This window comes from Malassezia japonica, chromosome 8, assembly GCF_029542785.1.
Source record: "Malassezia japonica chromosome 8, complete sequence".
Classification (NCBI taxonomy): domain Eukaryota; kingdom Fungi; phylum Basidiomycota; class Malasseziomycetes; order Malasseziales; family Malasseziaceae; genus Malassezia; species Malassezia japonica.
In genome coordinates, this window is record NC_083377.1 from 332,094 (window position 1) to 349,770 (window position 17,677).

At 65.2% G+C, this 17,677-nt stretch overlaps 5 protein-coding genes across 5 annotated transcripts; 3 read left to right on the forward strand and 2 right to left on the reverse strand.

Annotated features, from left to right (window-relative positions):
* Positions 1-3: 3 nt before the first annotated feature.
* Positions 4-7,722, reverse strand: GCN1 (translational activator of GCN4; the record flags this gene model as incomplete). The annotated part of the gene is made up of 1 exon (XM_060267917.1): positions 4-7,722. One exon carries the CDS (start codon positions 7,720-7,722, stop codon positions 4-6), a length of 7,719 nt encoding a protein of 2,572 aa, XP_060123900.1.
* Positions 7,723-8,934: 1,212 nt separating this feature from the next.
* On the forward strand, positions 8,935-10,200 carry MJAP1_003995 (uncharacterized protein; the record flags this gene model as incomplete). Its single annotated transcript, XM_060267918.1, has 1 exon — positions 8,935-10,200. One exon carries the CDS (start codon positions 8,935-8,937, stop codon positions 10,198-10,200), a length of 1,266 nt encoding a protein of 421 aa, XP_060123901.1.
* Positions 10,201-10,315: 115 nt separating this feature from the next.
* HST6 (ABC-type xenobiotic transporter) lies at positions 10,316-14,323 on the forward strand (the record flags this gene model as incomplete). The annotated part of the gene is made up of 1 exon (XM_060267919.1): positions 10,316-14,323. The coding sequence occupies one exon, from the start codon at positions 10,316-10,318 to the stop codon at positions 14,321-14,323; it is 4,008 nt and encodes a 1,335-aa protein (XP_060123902.1).
* Positions 14,324-14,377: 54 nt separating this feature from the next.
* SSB1 (Heat shock protein ssb1) lies at positions 14,378-16,419 on the reverse strand (the record flags this gene model as incomplete). Its single annotated transcript, XM_060267920.1, has 3 exons — positions 14,378-15,720; positions 15,867-16,322; positions 16,359-16,419. 3 exons carry the CDS (start codon positions 16,417-16,419, stop codon positions 14,378-14,380), a joined length of 1,860 nt encoding a protein of 619 aa, XP_060123903.1.
* Positions 16,420-16,629: 210 nt separating this feature from the next.
* MJAP1_003998 (uncharacterized protein) lies at positions 16,630-17,623 on the forward strand (the record flags this gene model as incomplete). Its single annotated transcript, XM_060267921.1, has 2 exons — positions 16,630-16,807; positions 16,830-17,623. The coding sequence occupies 2 exons, from the start codon at positions 16,630-16,632 to the stop codon at positions 17,621-17,623; spliced, it is 972 nt and encodes a 323-aa protein (XP_060123904.1).
* Positions 17,624-17,677: the final 54 nt, after the last annotated feature.

Here is a 17,677-nt window from a genome sequence, read left to right on the forward strand (position 1 = left end):
TAGCTAGAGTGCGTTTTGCACCTCTTCGTCGCTGCGCCACGGCTCAACCTTTTTCAGGAGGTCGCGCGTCTCGCGCGCAGGCCGCGCGACCGACGGCGCATCACTCATCCACGTCGTAGCCAGCTCGGGGACCAGCGCGGGGGGGCGGCAGTAGCCGTACAGCGCATCAGACGCCTGGTCCACGCACGCACGCAGGCACAGCGCCGCGAGCTGCACGTCGACCGGCGCAGGCTGCAGCACATGGCGCTCGAGCAGCGCACCGGCGCGCGGCGTGTCGAATGCGAGCCACGCGGCAGAGAGCTCGGCAAGCGCCTTTTTCAGCGGCTCGGACACCTCCTCCTCGGCGAGGAAGGCGGCCGTAAGCACGTCGTCGATCGCCGCACGCGACGCCTCGCCGACCTTGTCCGCAGGGACATGGGCGAGGACCTGGGCGAGGGCCAACGCCATGGCATCGCCCACGTCCACCGGGTCCACGCCGGGGGCACTGGGCGGAGGCAGCTCGCCGTCGATCGACGCCTTGATGCCTTGCACGAGCTCGAGGAGCACCTGGTCGACACGCATCTGGTGGCCCATCAGCACACCGAGCGCAGCGCCGGCCTTGGAGCGCACCGTGTTGCTGCTCTGGTCGCCGACAGCCTTTTGGAAGGAGCGCTGGAGCTGGGGGTAAAACGGCCGCACCAGCTGGGGGACGCGGCGGACCATGGTATCGAGCGCGACGAGGATCGCCGTCTTGACCGGCGGCGTGTGGCGGTCGCCACACAGACGGATCAGCGGACCAACCATACCGGTGACAAACGGCTTGACTGCGTCCGACGTGCTCTTCTCGACCACTTCGCCGAGACCCAGCGCACCGTTTTCGCGCTGCTCTGCCGAGCCGTGCATCAGGCCGTGGAGCAAGAGCGTGGTAAACGGCTGGGGGCCTCGGGGGATGCACAGACCGGGAAGCGGCGCATCCGGCGCACCGCTCGAGGCGAGCGCACGGCGCAGGGGAAGCACGAGTGCGGACCAGTTGTTCTTGGGCACCGCATCGACGCACGCAATGAGCGCGGCGTGCGCCGCCTGGTCGACCTCTGCGTGGTCCTCCTCGAGGAGCGACACAAGCTTCCGCACACAGTCCACCGTGTAGTCGTCCCAGTCCAGCGACGGGTTCTTTGCACGGCAGAAGCGCACAAACAGGTCGCAGGCAAGGGCGCGACGCGCGGGGCCCTCGCGCGACGACATCCAGCTCAGGAGCAGGACGATCGCCTGGTGCAGAGCCTCGATCTCGGCGAGCGCCGCAAAGACGGCGTCGGCGAGCGCGTGCAGCGGCGCGACGTCGATGCTCGGCTCCGCACCGGAGCGCACACCACCGTCGAGGAGCGTGCGCGCAACGCAGCTGAGCATCGCGTCGACGTTCGGCGCAAGCGCCGAGCCAGCCACCGGGACGAGCGCCGCAAGGGCGTGCGCCGACTTGGCCGAGAGCGGCACCTGCGCGAGCGCGGGCACCAGCACCGGGAACACAACCTCGGGGCGCGTGCGCACAATCTCGCGCAGCGCCGCGAGCGCCGTATCGGCGCGTGCGTCGCCTTGCTGCAGCGCCGACAGGAGCGTCGGGATTGTCGTGTCGATCGCACGCGAGCCGAGGTGCGCCTGCACCGCGTCAAAGGTGCGCGCGGCGGCCGCACGCACCTGTGGCGAGCTATCGACGAGCGCGCCACGCACAATGGCAATGATCGCCTCTTCGTGGTCCTCGAGCTGGGTCTTGGTCGCGTTCGCGAGGATGTCTGCGACCGCGGCGCAGACGCCGGCACGCGTCGCGGCCTGCGGCGACTGCGCGGCACGCGTGGCGAGCAGGGGAATGGTTTCTTGCAGAATCTTTTCGCCGAGCTTGCGCACGAGCTCGCCCAGCGTGCGGCCAGCCATCTCCCGCTGCTCGTCGCCTTCGGCGGCGAGCGCGCCGATGATGAGGTCGAGCATGATGGGCAGGACCTCGCGCGCAGTGCGCGGCGTGTTTTGCACGAGCGCCTTCCAGGTGTGGGCAGCCGCCTGGCGCACCGGGATGTTGGGGTCCTGGCGCAGGACATAGATCGCGGCCAAGAGGCGCGCGCGGCGCTCCTGGCCGAGCGCGACCTGCAGCGCCTTTTGGATCGAGTGATTCGCGACCTCTGCTTCCTCGTTCTCGTCCTCGTCGGCCTCGGCCTTGCCAGAGACGCCCGAGAGGCGGAACAAGAGGTCGGCGGTGAGCTGCAGCGCGGCGAGACGCACGCGCCACAGCTCGTCAAAGAGGCGCGGCTCAAGCTGCGGCAGGAGCAGGTCGACGGAGCGCTGCAGGTAGTTGCCGATGAGCATGCGGCCGGCACGCATCGACGCCTCGCGCACCGACTCGTCGTCGTCAGCAATGCTCGCAATGATCGGTGGCACAATCACCGGCAGATGCGGCACGAAGCGGTTGCCAAATGTCGCCGGCAGGTAGATGAGCAGCGCCAGGTGGCCCTCGCGCACGTACGCCTGGCGCGCAGACGTGTTGGCAATGATGCTCGGCAAGAGGCTCTCCATGCGCTCCATGCCGAGACCCGCGAGGACCTCGGCAAGGCCCTGCGCAGCACCGTGGCGGTCGACGCCGGTGGCGTTCGTCTGCAGCACGCCGAGCAGCGCAGGGATGAGGTCGACAAAGTGCACCTCGCCGAGACGCTCGACGAGCGTACCAAGCGCCTTGGCAGCGACACTGCGTGCGTCCGGCACGGGCGACACGAGCACCTCACGCACCAGCGGCGTGTACCGCCCGAGGTACGGCACAAAGTCGCGCGTATCGGTCAGCGACGCGAGGTTGCCGACGATCTGCGCGGCGTGCTTCTGCGCGGCGATGGTGCGCTCGCGCAGACCACGCTCAATGATCGGCGCAATGAGCGCAAGCGACGGCGCGTCGATGTAGTGCACAAACTTGGTGCCAAGCAGCGCCTTCAGCGCACTGCCCGTCTTTGTGTTGGGGTCCACCAGCGCCTTGAGCAGGGTTGGGACAAGGTCGTGGATCTCGGGGTTGTGGATCACCTCGCCGAACTGCTTCAGCGACTTGTTCGCCGCGTTGCGCACCTGCGTGTGCGAGTCGGTAAGCACCTCGCTCAGGCGGGGGATGACGATCGGCAGCGACGCCGAGAGCTGGCGGGGCGCACAGTACGCCATCGCACCGAGTAGCTCGATCGCACCGCGCTTAGTACGCCACTGCTTCTCGTCGAGGCCTTCGAGGAGCGACGGCAGAATCTGCTTGACGCACTGGCCGCTGAGGCTTTGCATCAGGACACGCGCCGTGTCCTGAGTCGCCTCGCGCACGTCGCCGTTGTTATCGCCAAAGCACAGGAGAATGTGCGGCAAAATCTCGGGAACGTACGGCTCAAAGAGGATGCGCAGCGTCTTGGCCAGGACCTCGTACGCAAACATTGCGCCTTGGCGCAGCGTCGGCGCAGAAGTGTCGTGCACCGCGTCCGACAGGCGGGGCAGGATCCGCAGCGCCTTGACGCTGCCAATACCGCGGCCTTGCACCACACCTGTAAGGCCATACGCGGCGCCTCGGCGGCCCGCGTACTTTTCGCCGTGCAGCAGCGTGGTAAAGAGGCCGTCGACCATCGACGACACGTCGCCCGCCACCGCCTTGGTCCGCACGAGCGGCGCAAGGCACGCGCCGACCGCTTCTTGCACAAGCTCAGACGGCGTGTGCAGCGCGTCGAGCAGGCGGTCGACGACGCGGCGGACATGCGCGTCGCCCTCGTCGAGGTGGTTCGCGGCGCGGCCGAGGAGCACGACTGCCGCCTCGGTCACGGCGTCATCGGTACTGTCGAGACTCGCCTCGAGCTCGGCAATGAGCGGCGTAAGCACCTCGGCGCCGTGCGCGTCGACGATCGCCGTCGCGGCGCGCAGCGTCGCGCGGCGCACTGCCTCGTTCCGGTCGCCGAGCGCGCCGGGGGAGCGCAGTGCAAACGCAAAGAACGGCAGCACGTCCTTGCCAGAAAAGAGCGGCGCAATCTCGGCCAGCGACTCAGCGACACCCAGACGCACCGTCCAGGGGTCCTCGCGGTGCAGCGTAGAATCAATCACCATGCCGAACTGGTCGTACTCAGGCTCAAGCGAATAGTTCTTGGCCTTGTACAGCATCTCGAGGCCTTCGCGCAGCGACGCAAAGGTGTCGGGGTGCAGCGCACACGCACTGCCCAGCGCACGGGGCGTCGTCGCCTGCACGTATGCATGTTTGTGCTCGAGGAGTGCGACGAGCGTCGAGACGTACGTCGTCGGCACGTCCATCGCATTCTCCGCCCAGATGCGGTCGGCGGTGCGTGCAATCTCCTCGTCTTCTGCGTGCATCGCAAGGTAGAGCGGTGCACTGAACTCGAGCTCGGTCAGGTCGAGTGGCACGAGACACTGCAGTGCACCGTCGCGCTCGCGGCGCTCGTCGGCAAGCGCCGCGTCAAGCAGCTGCTGCGCAAGCGCACCGGCGCCAATCGTCGTGCGGGCGATCGCCTCGCCGTACGCACGCAGCGCCGAGATCGTCTCGTGCGCGAGCATCGGAAAGTGGCGCAGGAGGAGCAGGAGCGCACGCAGCACCTCGCTGCGGGGAAATGCGGGCTCCGCACCGAGGCCGCTGTGCGCCGCGAGGCACTCGAGCGCAAGCTGCATGCGCTCGACTGCCTGATCGTCCTTGACCTCGTCGCCACACAGGCGGCCCGCCTCAATGAGCGAGACGAGCCACGGGGCAAAGAACGACGCAGAGGCAAGCGACAGCGGAGCGCCGTCGACCGTGAGGCGCAGCTGGTAGAGCACACGCAGCTCGACGTCCGCCACCGGCTCGAGCAGGTAGTCGAGCGGCGTCAGGCCAGGGTCGGCGCGGCGCAGCCAGGTGCTCAGCACAAACGCAGCCATAGTCTGCGCGCGCGTTTCGCCGCTCTCAGCAAGCGCTTCGAGCGCGCTCGCCGCTTCCACACCGAGGCCGAGCGTGCGTGCGCGGGGCGAGGCAAGCACCGCGAGCATCGCGCGCAGGAGCGTCGAGACATACGCGTCGAGCGCGGTCGAGCGCGAACGTGCGACTGCACGCGCGGAGCGCACGGCCTTTTGCAGGTGCGCCGCGGCACGGTCGACGTCGCTCCGGATCCCTTTCTCCTTCTCCAGCTGCGCGTCGACAGCGGCCTGCTGCTGCTTGGAGAGGGTCGGTGCGCCTTGCTTCTTGGCAAGCGATGCGCGGACCTCGGCGTCCCACTTTTCCATGCTGCCTTTGGCGGCCTTGGTATCCTTTTGCTCGGACGCAAGCACATCAATGTACGGCACGTCACCTGGCGCCGCCCAGATCGCCATGTCCTGCTCGGTAAATGCGTCGAGGCGGTGCAGCGACGCGTCGCGCACGATGCGCTCGCACGCCATCGACATAATCTCGGGCGCAATAAAGGCGACGGTCGACAGCGCCGCATCCGCCGCACACGACAGCTGCGCGTCGTGCTGTGCGTCGGCAATGACTTCGAGGATTTGTGTCTTTTGCGACGCGACAGCCTCATGAGGGTCCGTCTGCGCGGTGCGGCAGAGGTGCACAAAGAACTCGTGCTCGGCGTCTTGGAGCTCGGCGAGGTGCGCAAGCACCACGAGCTCCGCCAGCAGCGCCGTCGTCGCACGGTCGGCTTCGGGCGCGGCCGGCGTGCTCCCCTCGTCCGAGGCCTCGATCGGGACCTGGAGGAGCGTGCGCAGGCGGGTGCTCGACACGTGCTCGCCCGCCAGCATCGTGCGCACAAGGCGCGTCACGAGATGGAGCGCGAGGCGGCGGTCGTACGCCGCAATCGCACGCAAGAGGCGGGGAACGACTTTGAATGAGTCACAGACGTACTCGGCGAGCACCGCCACGACGGCCGTCTGAAGCGCTGCGTCGTGCAGGCACGCCAGTCCGCGCCACTGCAGCGTGTGCAGGAGCGCATCCGCGTGCACGTTCGGCCAGGATGCATCGGCGTCACGCAGCTTGCGCACCACCTTTTCGTTCAGAAGAAAAGGCAGCTTGGGCGACGGCACGAGCAGCGGCGCAAGCGCTTTTTCGCCCGCCGCACCGTCCGTGCCCAGCGCTAGGCGCGCGAGAACACTGGCGGCGGCACTCGCTTCCAGCGCCGACTCGGGTGCGGTGAGCGCTGCGGCGCCGTTCGCAATGCCGGTCTCTGCGAGCGGCACGAGGTCCTTGGCAAAGGCCTGTGCGCCCGCGCCGTCGAGCGGCAGCGCCAGCACCGAGCGCATCGCAGCGGCACGCAGCGGCGCCTTTGGCTGCTGGACCTTGCCCGCGAGTGCCTTGAGCGCGGCTGGGGGAAGGGGGGTATCGTTCCCAATCAGCGAGCTGGCATGGTGCCAGAGGGCAAGGAAAGCGGTGCGCAGCAGCGCAGGCTGCACTTCTTTTTGCAGGAGGGGCGCAATGGCCTCGACGAGGCGCGCGCTGTACGACGCGGCGGGAATCGCGCCGAGGAACTCGTACAGAGCCAGGCGCTGGTCCTCGGAGCGCGACTCGCCTGCCTTGAGCGACTTTTGCAGGGCCTCGAGGAATGCGTCAGGAATGCCGTCGCGCACGAGCTCCTCGCAGAACGCAAGCGCGTTGCGGCGCGTGCCGGCGTTGGCCGACGCGAGCGCAGAAAGGAGCGGCTGCTGCACGCGGCACAGGATTGCGCCGCGGTCGACGCGCGCATCGCGGCACAGGTGTGTCGCGACGACTGACGCAATCTCTGGCGAGCGGAGCATCATCTTGTCGAGCGTGGGGAAGACGTACTCGTCGCACTCGGCCTGCGTCACCTGTCCGAGGAAGCCGTGCAGGGCCGTGAGGACGTGCGTCGGGACCGGCGTCTTGGACGAGACGACATGCGTCGCATAGTACTGCAGCACGCGCACCTTGTATTTGGCAACGTACGCAAGTCCCACGCTCTCCTCGTCCTTCTTCGGGCGCAGGTGGAGCGCCACGTCGAGGACCATGCCGAGGGCCGTCACTACGCGGAACGTGTGCGCACCCGCCGGCGTTGCGAGTAGTGTATCAAGCAAAAGAGGGATGTGGCCTGCGTGTTCACGCACTGCCCGCCATGCGGCGTGCTGGGCGGGCAGCAAAAGGCGGTCGCGCGGCGAACTGCTTCCGGCAAGCGCGTCGTAGACCATCGCGACGGTCTGCACGAGGCTCGTCCATGGCGCGCATTCGAGCCCGTCGCGCGCGCTCAGCACGCGGTTCAGCAGCGTGCAGAGCCAGTGGTGCACACCCGCCAGCTGCGCACGGGGTCCCCGAACGGCGCCGTTTGGTCCGCAGAAGCGCTCCGCCTCTGCGCGCAGGCTCGTGAGCGCAGCAACGCACAGCATGCTGTCAAACGGCTTGCCCTCCGAGCCAATGTCAGCTTGGAGGAGAGCGTCGCCGGTGCCGAGCAGTTTCAGGCGTGTCGCTCGGTCGGGGTGGTATTCGTACGCCTGAAAAAGAAGCTGGTACAGCTCGACGCGCTCGGCAGACGTCGTCTCGGTATCAAAAATAATCTGGGGAAGACACTCATTCAGGAACAGGTCGCGGCGCCGCGGCTTGGTGGACCGCAGCACCTCGGCGGCATGGGTCACAAACGCGTCCCAGTCCGCTGCCGAGTCCGGCGTGCGGGCGGGAGCGTCGGGCTCATCGTGGCCCGGTGCCATTTCATCATCGGAGTCGTAGGGTGATTCTGTGTCGGCAACATCCGCGGCACGCAGCCACTGTTTGATGTCGCGCGTCCTCATGCCCACGAACAGCGAAGAAAGCGAGTGTCCGCGCGAACAAGTCACGTGAACGCCCGTGCGCCGGCGAGGCTCCTGGTCCCCAGGTGCGGACGGCAGGCGGGCTCGGCGTGGTCTATGGTGTGTGCGTGTGTGTGCAGCATTGTTTCGGCTGGAACACACGTATGACAATGATGCTGAATAGTTGAAACCTCAACGTTCCTTGTGCGACAATCTGGGTCGTTCGGCTGCGTGTCACATGCTGGCGTCCGCCTGCCCTGCTGTCTATGCCGTTTCGTGCGCGCATGCCTGCCGCTCGAATACATCACGAATGGGCCGTCGACAATTCGGGCTGTGCAATCCTCGTAGACTCGCAGTAGATCTGGATCGTGCCACTCTTCTGCAAACACTGCCCGCTTGCGCCCCTCTCCCATAACACCGTGTACTACGCTGATCCTATGTCACTTTCGAATAAGCAGTGCACGTTGTCGGAGCGAGGTGCGATCCACTTTACCCGCGCGCTGCAGTTTACCTGAACAAAATGATCTGTGGAGGATAGGTTCGCTCGCTTGTCTACTCGGTACCTGCGCAGCCTGTCGCTTGGGCATCCGCAGTCAGGGTGTATGCATGCCGTGCCTGTATCGGACCCAAGGTAGAACCCCGGCATGCTTTCAAGCTCTCTTCAAATTAAGGAACTGCATCGATGGCCATACAAATTTCACGGCGCACAAACCAACTGCTCGTCGCTGCGTGCAATGCAGCGTTCACAGCGATTCAATGAATCCCCGCCAAGAATTCAGCAGGCCCTGCATCTGACCGCCGGTGTGACAAGGGCTGTGTACCGAGGGAGGTGCCTTGCGTCTCCCAGGAGTCGGCACGTGGCCTTACCCAATGAAGAAGCCCCGTGCCACAATTTTGCCGTGGAGGGCCTCCTTTTTGCGTATTTGTCGATCGGCGATTGGCTGAAATTTTGTTTCTCGATGCAAGACCGTATCGGAATCGGCAGCGACAGCCGCAAATGGCAGGAAAATGCAGCGGTCGTAAGGGGTTACTCAGCCGCCGACGCAAGCGGTCAGTGCTAAAGTGCTGCAGTCCGATGCGCGTAAATGGGCGTGAAGTAGGTCGGAGGCAGGTCGGTCTTGTCAATCGGTCAAGCGGCGCACCCCCTCGTTCGACTTCAAAAGCAGCCAGGGTCTCCTCGCCGGTTTTTGCATCTCCCCCATCGACCCGTCCGCTATGGCGAGTGTTGCTACGGACGTGCGGCCGTCGGGTGTGGAGACATCCGGCGCGCCACCGGCTCCCCACATGGACGCCCAGCCGATGGTCAGCCCCAGCGCCGCTTCCAAGCGGGCTGTGGCTGACGACAAATTTTACGGTCACCGGGTCATTTCCGAGGTGGCCGAGCGCATGCTCATGGCACTCTTTTCGTGCAGCCACGACTCGATGGCCGCTACCGCCGACGCCCACTCGGTCTCGTCATCGAGTGCACCCCGTCTCGCCCACTTTGTTGCGTACGCACTGTACCGCACGCGCCTCCCCATGATTGTAACCTACTATGCGCTGCTCCTGCTGAAGCGGCTCAAGACTCGATACCCCGTGGCGCGCGGCTCCTCTGGCCACCGCCTGTTCATCTCCGCCTTCATGCTTGCCAGCAAGATGGTGTGCGACGATTCCTATAACAACAAGAGCTGGACCATTGTTGGCCAGGGCCTCTTTTCGCTCGCGGAAGTAAACCAAATGGAACGCGAGCTGCTCAACTACCTCGACCTGCACCTCGACGTGGCCCCAACGGAACTCGCGCTGTTTGCCGAAGAACTCCAGCAGTACGGCGCACCGGCCGTGCCGATGGAGGATCTGTGTGCGACGCGCATCCCCGTGGCGCCCAAGAAGGAGACGCCGCAGCCTGCCGAGCCTGCGCGCCCGGCCCGGCACAATGGACACCGCCGCCGGCCGTCACACCGCCGCTGCCTCAGTCTCAAGCCCGACTTTTGGACGCAGGGCAACTCTGCCAATGCGCCGAGCATGCCGCACCGCGCCGACAGCGAATGGAATGTGTCCCGCCGCCCGGTCCTGCGCGCGTCGATGCCGGCCCAACGCACGGCCCCGACATCGGTGCACGCCGCGTGCGTTGCGTCGGTGGCGTCCATGTCACAATCCGCCAGCCAGCACGGTCTTTCCGCCAGCCAGCACGGTCTTCCGGACCGCATGCCGAACGAATGGGGCGCATTCTATGCATCCAACAATGTCTCTTGCTTGTCGATGGAGACGCCGAGCTCGATTACGTCGAGCATGCGCCTCACGCCCTCGACGTCCTTCTCGGACACTGCGCCAAGCCCGTGGACAGGCATGCCGTCCTACACGGGCATGCTCCCGTATGCCACGCCGGGCTACCCTCCCCAGACGATTGCCACGACGCCGCACGCGGCCAAGGATCCCCACGAATTTGCGAGCGAACTCGGCCCCCCGATGGGCATCCCGATGCACACCTTGTACTCTTCGTAGCTTCGTTTTGTACCATACCATCACACGTGACTGTGCACGGGCGCGAACAAAGGAAAGAACAATGGGAGGTGCATAGCCGCCTGTATAAGATGCGGCATCGCGCACAGCGTCCCCCATGTCGCGCGAAAGGCGCGCACGTAGCGTGCCTGGCGTCCGTCCGCTGGCGCTCAATGTGTCCCAACACAACGTGGCCTTGCAAGTGCCAGAGAACGCGCCGGGATGGGACACCGCGTCGGACCTTGAGCGCAGCACCAAGCTGGGGGACGGCGGGCCTGTGTCGTGCGAGGCGTCGTTTTCTCCCATCTCACCGCTGCCGACGGCCCTGCCGACGGCGCACGAGGAAAAGTTCGGCGACGCGGCGCACATCCTCGCACCGCGTGTGCCCCGCCGGATCGTCAAGCGGACGCCGCGGCGCACGCTGCACCGGATGTACGCAGGGACACCCACACAGGATGTGCTGCTCCTGCTTATCCCCGCCGTCGTGCTCGGTGTGCTCAGCGGAGGCCTGCCGGTCGCCATGACGCACATTATCGGGCGTGCGTTTGCCGCGTTTGCCGCATACGACCCACACGTTCCTACCGCACAGGCGGCCCTCTACGCCAATGTGCGCACGGACGTCTACGTGCTCCTTGGACTCGCAGCCGGCACTCTGGTCCTGCGCAGTGCCGCGTCGGCGCTCTGGCTCTTGCTGGGCGAGCGATGCGTACGTACGTGGCGTACGCGCCTGTTTCGGACACTGCTCGCCAAGGAAATTTCCTGGTACGACCTGGGGATGGGCCTGGGAGACAAAGGAGACGTCGGTGCAGCGGGGCTCATGGCCCTATTTCTCAAGGACACCGACGAACTGCGCACCGCCATGGGGCTCCAGATGGGGCACCTCGTCGTGCACATCGCAGCGGCCTCGGCGAGCTTTGTGTACGCTATGTACCGCCACTGGTCGCTGACGCTCGTCATCTTTGCGTCCATTCCTGTGCTGGCCGGCGTGACAATTGCCGGCGATGTGCTCGGCGTGCCGCTGCAGACGAAGGAGCGCGCACAGTCTGTCCAGCTTGCAGCGCTCGTCGAGACGTGCACCGCAGCGATCCGCACGGTCAAGGCGTTCAACGCACAGGATATGCAGGCGAGTCTTTTGCGCTCGTGCATCCTGCAGTGCCGTACGCTGTATACGCGTATGTGCTGCGTATGGGGCGCACGGTACGGCATCTGTGCAGCACTGAGCCTCTTGACGTTTGTCCAGGGCTTTGGGTACGGCAGCCACCTCGTGCGCTCCAACCTCACGGGGGCGGATGTGGTGCTTGCGACGTTCCTGGCCAGTCTCGTGGCCATGGGCCAGCTGCAGTCGATCCTCATGCGCCTGAGCTGGATTGAGAAGGGCAAGAGCGCTGCCGTATCGCTCGACACACTCATGCACTCGGTGCCAGAAAGCGACGCGCAGCGCACCGACGCCGAGGACGAAAAGCACTACAAGACGCGTGCGGATATCGAGGCGCCGCACACTATGCGTCGTACACTGAGCGCGTGCAGCGGCGAAATGGCGCTCGAGCACGTATGGATGGCGTATCCCACGCGACCCACCGTACCAGCCTTGCAAGGTGTCAGCATGTACTTTGCCGCTGGCGAGCACACGTATGTCGTCGGCCGCTCGGGTAGCGGCAAGTCGACCGTCGCACAGCTCCTCCTGCAGCTGCACGAGCCGCAGGCTGGCGTCGTGACGCTCGACACGGCCAATGTGCAGACGCTCGACAAGGCCTGGTTTCGTGCCCAAGTGGCCGGCGTGGCGCAAGAGCCGCTTGTGCTGGAGCGCACGCTCTACGAGAACATCTCGATCGGCGTCAAAGGCGACGTACGCGCTGCTGTGTGTGCGGCGCGCCTCGACGACGTCCTGACCTTGCTGCCAGAAGGCCTCGACACGCTCCTTGGCCGGCGAGGCACGGACCTGAGCGGCGGCCAAAAGCAGCGCGTCGCCCTCGCACGGGCGCTGCTACGTGACCCGCCGGTGCTCATTCTCGACGAAGCCGTGTCGGCGCTCGATGCGGCGTGTGCCGCGCACGTCCACGCCGCGGTCCGCGCGTGGCGCCAAGGACGTACTACCATTATCATTACGCACAATGTTGCACATATTCAGCCGACCGACTTTTGCTATGTCATGGACAGCGGCCGCGTCGTTGAGGAAGGCTTTCTTGGTCGGCTCATCGAGCAGAAAGGGTGGTTATCGCGTGTCTACTTTGACCATCTCGCGCAAGATATGCCCGTGTCGATGAGTGGAGAGAGCCTCGCGTCCGAGGGACTGTCGAGCCTCGACTCGGCCAAGGTGCACCTCGGCAAACTCGACGGGCCGGTGCGCCATGTATCGGCGCGGCACATTGTACAGCGTTCTCCCGAGAAGGCCGAGGAGGCGGCCAAGACCAACCTGCTCTTTGCGACGGCGCGGACGATACTCGAAACGGTGCCCCACCGCACATGCCTTGCTGCAGCGCTCGTCGTATGCATTGCATCGGGTCTCACTGTGCCTGCGTTTGCGTACTGCCTCACGCAGGTCATGATGGTCATTGCGCGCTCGAGCCATGCGGCACTTGGGCCACTGGTTGGCGCAACGGCCGCCGTGGCCGTCGCCGACGGCGTCCTGAAAGGTACGCGCCTCGCCTCGATGGAGGCGCTCACTGCGCGGTGGGTCGCCTCGCTGCGTATGCGTGCCATGGACAAGGTCCTTGTGCAGGACGCGCGATGGTATGACCAAGGCACGAATGCGCCGAGCGCTCTGGCGACGATCATCGGCAAAGACGCAGAGGATGCCGGCGCGTGTCTCGGGCAGATGCTCGGCCAACTCATTGCGCTCGCCGCACTGATTTTCGGTACGCTCCTCTGGGCGCTTGTGCAAGGATGGCAGCTCACGTTTTGTGCGCTTGCAATGCTTCCTCTTGTCGGCGCTCTCTATGCCGTGCAAGGGCGTATGGCATCCAAGACGGAGCTCGTTAGCAAGGTACAGCGCGAGCGGCTTGCGCACCTGTTCTTTGATCAGGTATCGGCGGTGCGCGCCGTGCGCGCCATGGCGCTCGAGGACGCACTATGTGCCGACGCCGAGCATGCAATCGACGCCGCGAGCGCTGCCGGGCGCTCTGCGGCGCTTGCGGCGGCGGCGGGTGCGGGCCTCGCCGAGGCGACGACGTATGCGTCCGAGGCGCTGCTGTACGGTGTCGGTGCCGTGCTTCTTGCGAACCACACGTACGACCTGCACAAGTTCATGATGGTGCTCAACCCCGTCATCTTTGCGGTCGGCTTCTCTGCGCAACTTGCCGCGTCGATGCCGGCAGGAAGCAAGTGCATGCACGCGCTTGCATCCATTGCACGGTTGGTACGTCTTGGCAGCGCGGCGTCGGATGCCCATGGCGACGCAACGCCGACGCTCGGTGGCCGCATCACATTCTCCGACGTATGCTTTTCGTACCAAGGGACCAACGTGCTCGACCACCTCTCGTTCACCATCGAGCCTGGGGAGCGCGTTGCGCTGGTCGGCCCCAGCGGTGCGGGCAAGTCGACTGTCGCCGCCCTCCTTCAGCGCCTGTACGAGCCGGACAAAGGTGCGGTGTATGTGGACCAGTACTGGGCGCGCACGCTCCTTCCGTCCTGGCTGCGCTCGCACATGGCTGTTGTGAGCCAGATGCCTACGCTCTTCCCTGCCACGGTGCGTGCGAATCTGGAGCTGGGCACGAAAGCGAGCGAGGCCGAGTGTGAGGCCGCGCTGCAGCGCGCCGGTGCTGCGTTTGTGCATGCGCTTCCCGGCGGCCTCGACGCGTCGCTCGGCAAAGACGCGACGCACCTATCTGGCGGCCAGGCGCAGCGCATTGCCATTGCCCGCGCACTCATACGCACCCAAGCCAAGGTTTTGCTCCTGGACGAATTCACCGCTGCGCTTGACCCCGCGACGCGCGCTGCAGTGGTGCCCGAGGTGCTGGCGCACCCCGCGTCGCCCACCGTGCTGCTGGTCACCCACGACGTGTCGCTTATGCGGCAGTGTGATCGGATCCTGGTCCTGTCATGTGGCCGCCTCGTCGAGCACGGCGCGCCGGATGAGCTGCTGAAGGATTCGACGAGTGTGCTGTCGCAGCTGTTGGCTGCCTTTTAAGGTCGCATACGTAGACTGCTTCTACAGTTCTATTTTGCTAAGCTCAAGCAACGCTTAGCGGCCGCCCGAGAGACCCTTCTGGACAGCGCGCTTGAGGCGCAGCGAGCAGCGGCGGTAGTCGTCCGCCGAGCTGTCCTCGAGCTCGAGGAGCTCGAGCGCCTTGGCGAGCTCCTGCTCCACCTGGATCTTCGCGGCGCGCTTGAAGTTCGCGGCGGGGTTCGAGATGGTCGACTCGACCGAGTGCACGTAGGCCTCGAGGTCGTTCTTGGAGTCGTGCTTCGCCTGGAACTCCTTGTCGGCGTTCTTGAAGGTCTCCGAGTCCTTGATCATCTGCTCAATCTCGGTCGAGCTCAGGCGGCCGACCGAGTTGGTGATGGTGATGTTGGCCTTGCGGCCCGAGGCCTTGTCCTGGGCCGAGACCTTGAGGAGACCGTTGGCGTCCACCTCAAAGGTGCAGATCAGCTCGGCCTGGCCGCGGGGCATCGGGGGAATGCCCGTCAGCTCGAACTCACCGAGGAGACGGTTGTCCTTGCACTGGGTGCGCTCACCCTCGTACACCGGGAAGGTAACCTGGGTCTGGTTGTCCTCGACGGTGGTGAAAGTGCGGGTCTTGTTCGAGGGAATGGGGGTGTTGCGGGGCAGCACAACACCGAACACGTCACCCTGCATGGCGACACCGAGCGAGAGCGGGGCAACATCGAGCAGGAGGAGATCAGCGGTCTTGTCGCTGGTCTGGTTGGTGAGGACGGCACCCTGGACGGCGGCACCGTAGGCGACAGCCTCGTCGGGGTTGATCGACTTGTTCAGCTGGCGGCCGTTGAAGAACTCCGAGACGAGCGACTGGATCTTGGGGATACGGGTCGAGCCACCGACGAGCACAATGTCGTCGACCTTGTCGGCGGGGATCTTGGAGTCCTTGAGCACCTTGGCGACGGGGTCGATAGTCGACTTGAAGGCCGCGGCGTTGATCTCCTCGAAGCGGGCACGGGTGATGCTGGCCTGGAAGTCGACACCGTCAAAGAGCGAGTCGACCTCGACGGTGGTCTGGGTCACGCTCGACAGGGTGCGCTTGGCACGCTCACAGGCGCTGCGCAGACGGCGGACAGCACGGGGGTCACCCGAGATGTCGAGCTTGTTCTTGCGCTCGAACTCCTTCTTGAAGAACTCGAGGAGGGTGTTGTCAAAGTCCTCACCACCAAGGTGGGTGTCACCGGCGGTGGCCTTGACGGCAAACACACCACCAGTGATGTTGAGGAGCGACACATCGAAAGTACCACCACCCAGGTCGAAGATCAGGACGTTCTTCTCCTGGCTCGACTTGGAGTCGAGACCGTAGGCAATGGCGGCCGCGGTGGGCTCGTTGATGATACGGAGCACATCGAGACCGGCGATCGAACCTGATGGTTAGTAACTGTCTCGAGCTGCGGCCGTGTGCTCATCCAGCGTGCCGAATATAAGGCGTTGTCTTCAAAGGCCGGAGCCATTCAGACTTAGCATGGAATATTTTGGAATAATCGTTGCACACGCCGCAGTGAATACGTACCAGCATCCTTGGTAGCGAGACGCTGCGAGTCGTTGAAGTAGGCGGGCACGGTAACGACGGCCTTCTTGACCTCCTTGCCGATCTTGGCCTCGGCGATCTCCTTCATCTTGATGAGGACCATCGACGAGATCTCCTGGGGAGCAAAGGTCTTGGTCGAGCCAAGGTACTCGACCTCAATGTAGGGCGAGCCGTCCTTGTCAATGACCTTGAAGGGCCAGTGCTGGGTGTCCTTCTTCACGTCGGGGTCGTCAAAGCGACGACCAATGAGACGCTTGGCGTCAAAGACCGTGTTGCGGGGGTTCATGGCGGCCTGGTTCTTGGCGGCATCACCAATCAGACGCTCGCTCTCGGTGAAAGCGACGTACGAGGGGGTAGTGCGGTTACCCTGGTCGTTGGCGATGATCTCGACACGCTCGTTGCTCCACCAACCCACACAGGAGTAGGTGGTGCCGAGGTCTAGTGTTAGGCGTTGCCTCCCCTCTGCTTACTTACCGATACCAATGGCACCCTCGTAGAGGTTCGAGTCGTTCGTGGCAGGCACTTCAGACGACATGGTGAAAAAGTTCCGTGGAACTGGAAAAGGCAAACGGGGCTGCTGCCTTCCTTTTTCTTCGCTTTCGCGCCGCGTGCTTTTCTGCGCTGCGGTTCGGCCGAGGCTCGGCCGAGGAAGATTCGTGCGCTGCATCGTTCCCTCCATCTGGGCATGCTGAGGTCGGTGCGTGGTAGCGTGCGCGCTCTGCCGCGCTTCGGCGTGCGCTCGGTCATGAACGAAGCACGCGAGAGCTTTGTGATCCCCGAGGAACCCATTTCGATCCAGACGGCGGATGCGCCGACTACGCAGGCCGCTGCACAGCGCCAGCGCGAAGCCGCGCAGGCCAAGGAGCCGCACGTCGCGGAGCACGCGAGCGAGCGCCTTGTGCGCAAGATGCGCCGCACGATGCGTACGTGGTATTGCTAACCCAGTCGACGACCTTGCGGGCCTCGCAAGCACACAGACGCGCCCGACGTCCTTCCGGCCGTACAAGCAGCGCTCGCAGCCGCTCGAGCCGAACCAACTCACACTGTCGCACCTGCTCGCGGCGACTGCGCAGCTCGGTCATGCCAAGACGCATGTGCAGCGCTCATACGAGCCGCTGCTGTACGGCATGCGCCACGGCATGGCGGTGATTGACGTGGAGCGCGCGACGCTTCCTGCGCTCCGCCGCGCTGTCCAGGTGGTGCGTGGCATTGCCGAGAACGACGGCATCATCCTCATTGTCGGCACGCGCCCCGACCTGCAGCCCGCGGTGCGTGCGGCGGCCGCGCGCCTCGGCGCAAACGGTTTCCACGTCAGTACCGACCGCTGGGTGCCGGGCGTGCTCACCAACGCCCCGAAGCTCCTCGCCCCGGCGATCCAGCACAGCGCCTCGCGCAACGCCGACCAGCTCGACGGCGAGGAGGCGCCGAACACCGCCAAGCTCGCCTCGCAGCTGTACCAGCCCGACCTGGTGATTGTTCTGAACCCTACGGAGAATGTACACGCCTTGCGCGAGGCGACGCAGTGCAATGTGCCGACGATGGCCATTGTCGATACCGACGTGGACCCCCGCTCGGTCACGTACGCGATCCCCGCGAACGACGATTCGCCGCGCGTCGCCGAGCTGGTCCTTGGCGTGCTGAGCAAGGCCGGCCAGGACGGCCTGCGCCGCCGCCAGGCCGCCAAGGAGGCGTCCGAAAAGCGCGAGCGCTCGCGCCGCCGCCGCGCCAAGCGCGACTAAAATAGCCGATCGCCGCATACCATTCACGACGCCAGTGTTCACGTGACTTATCCC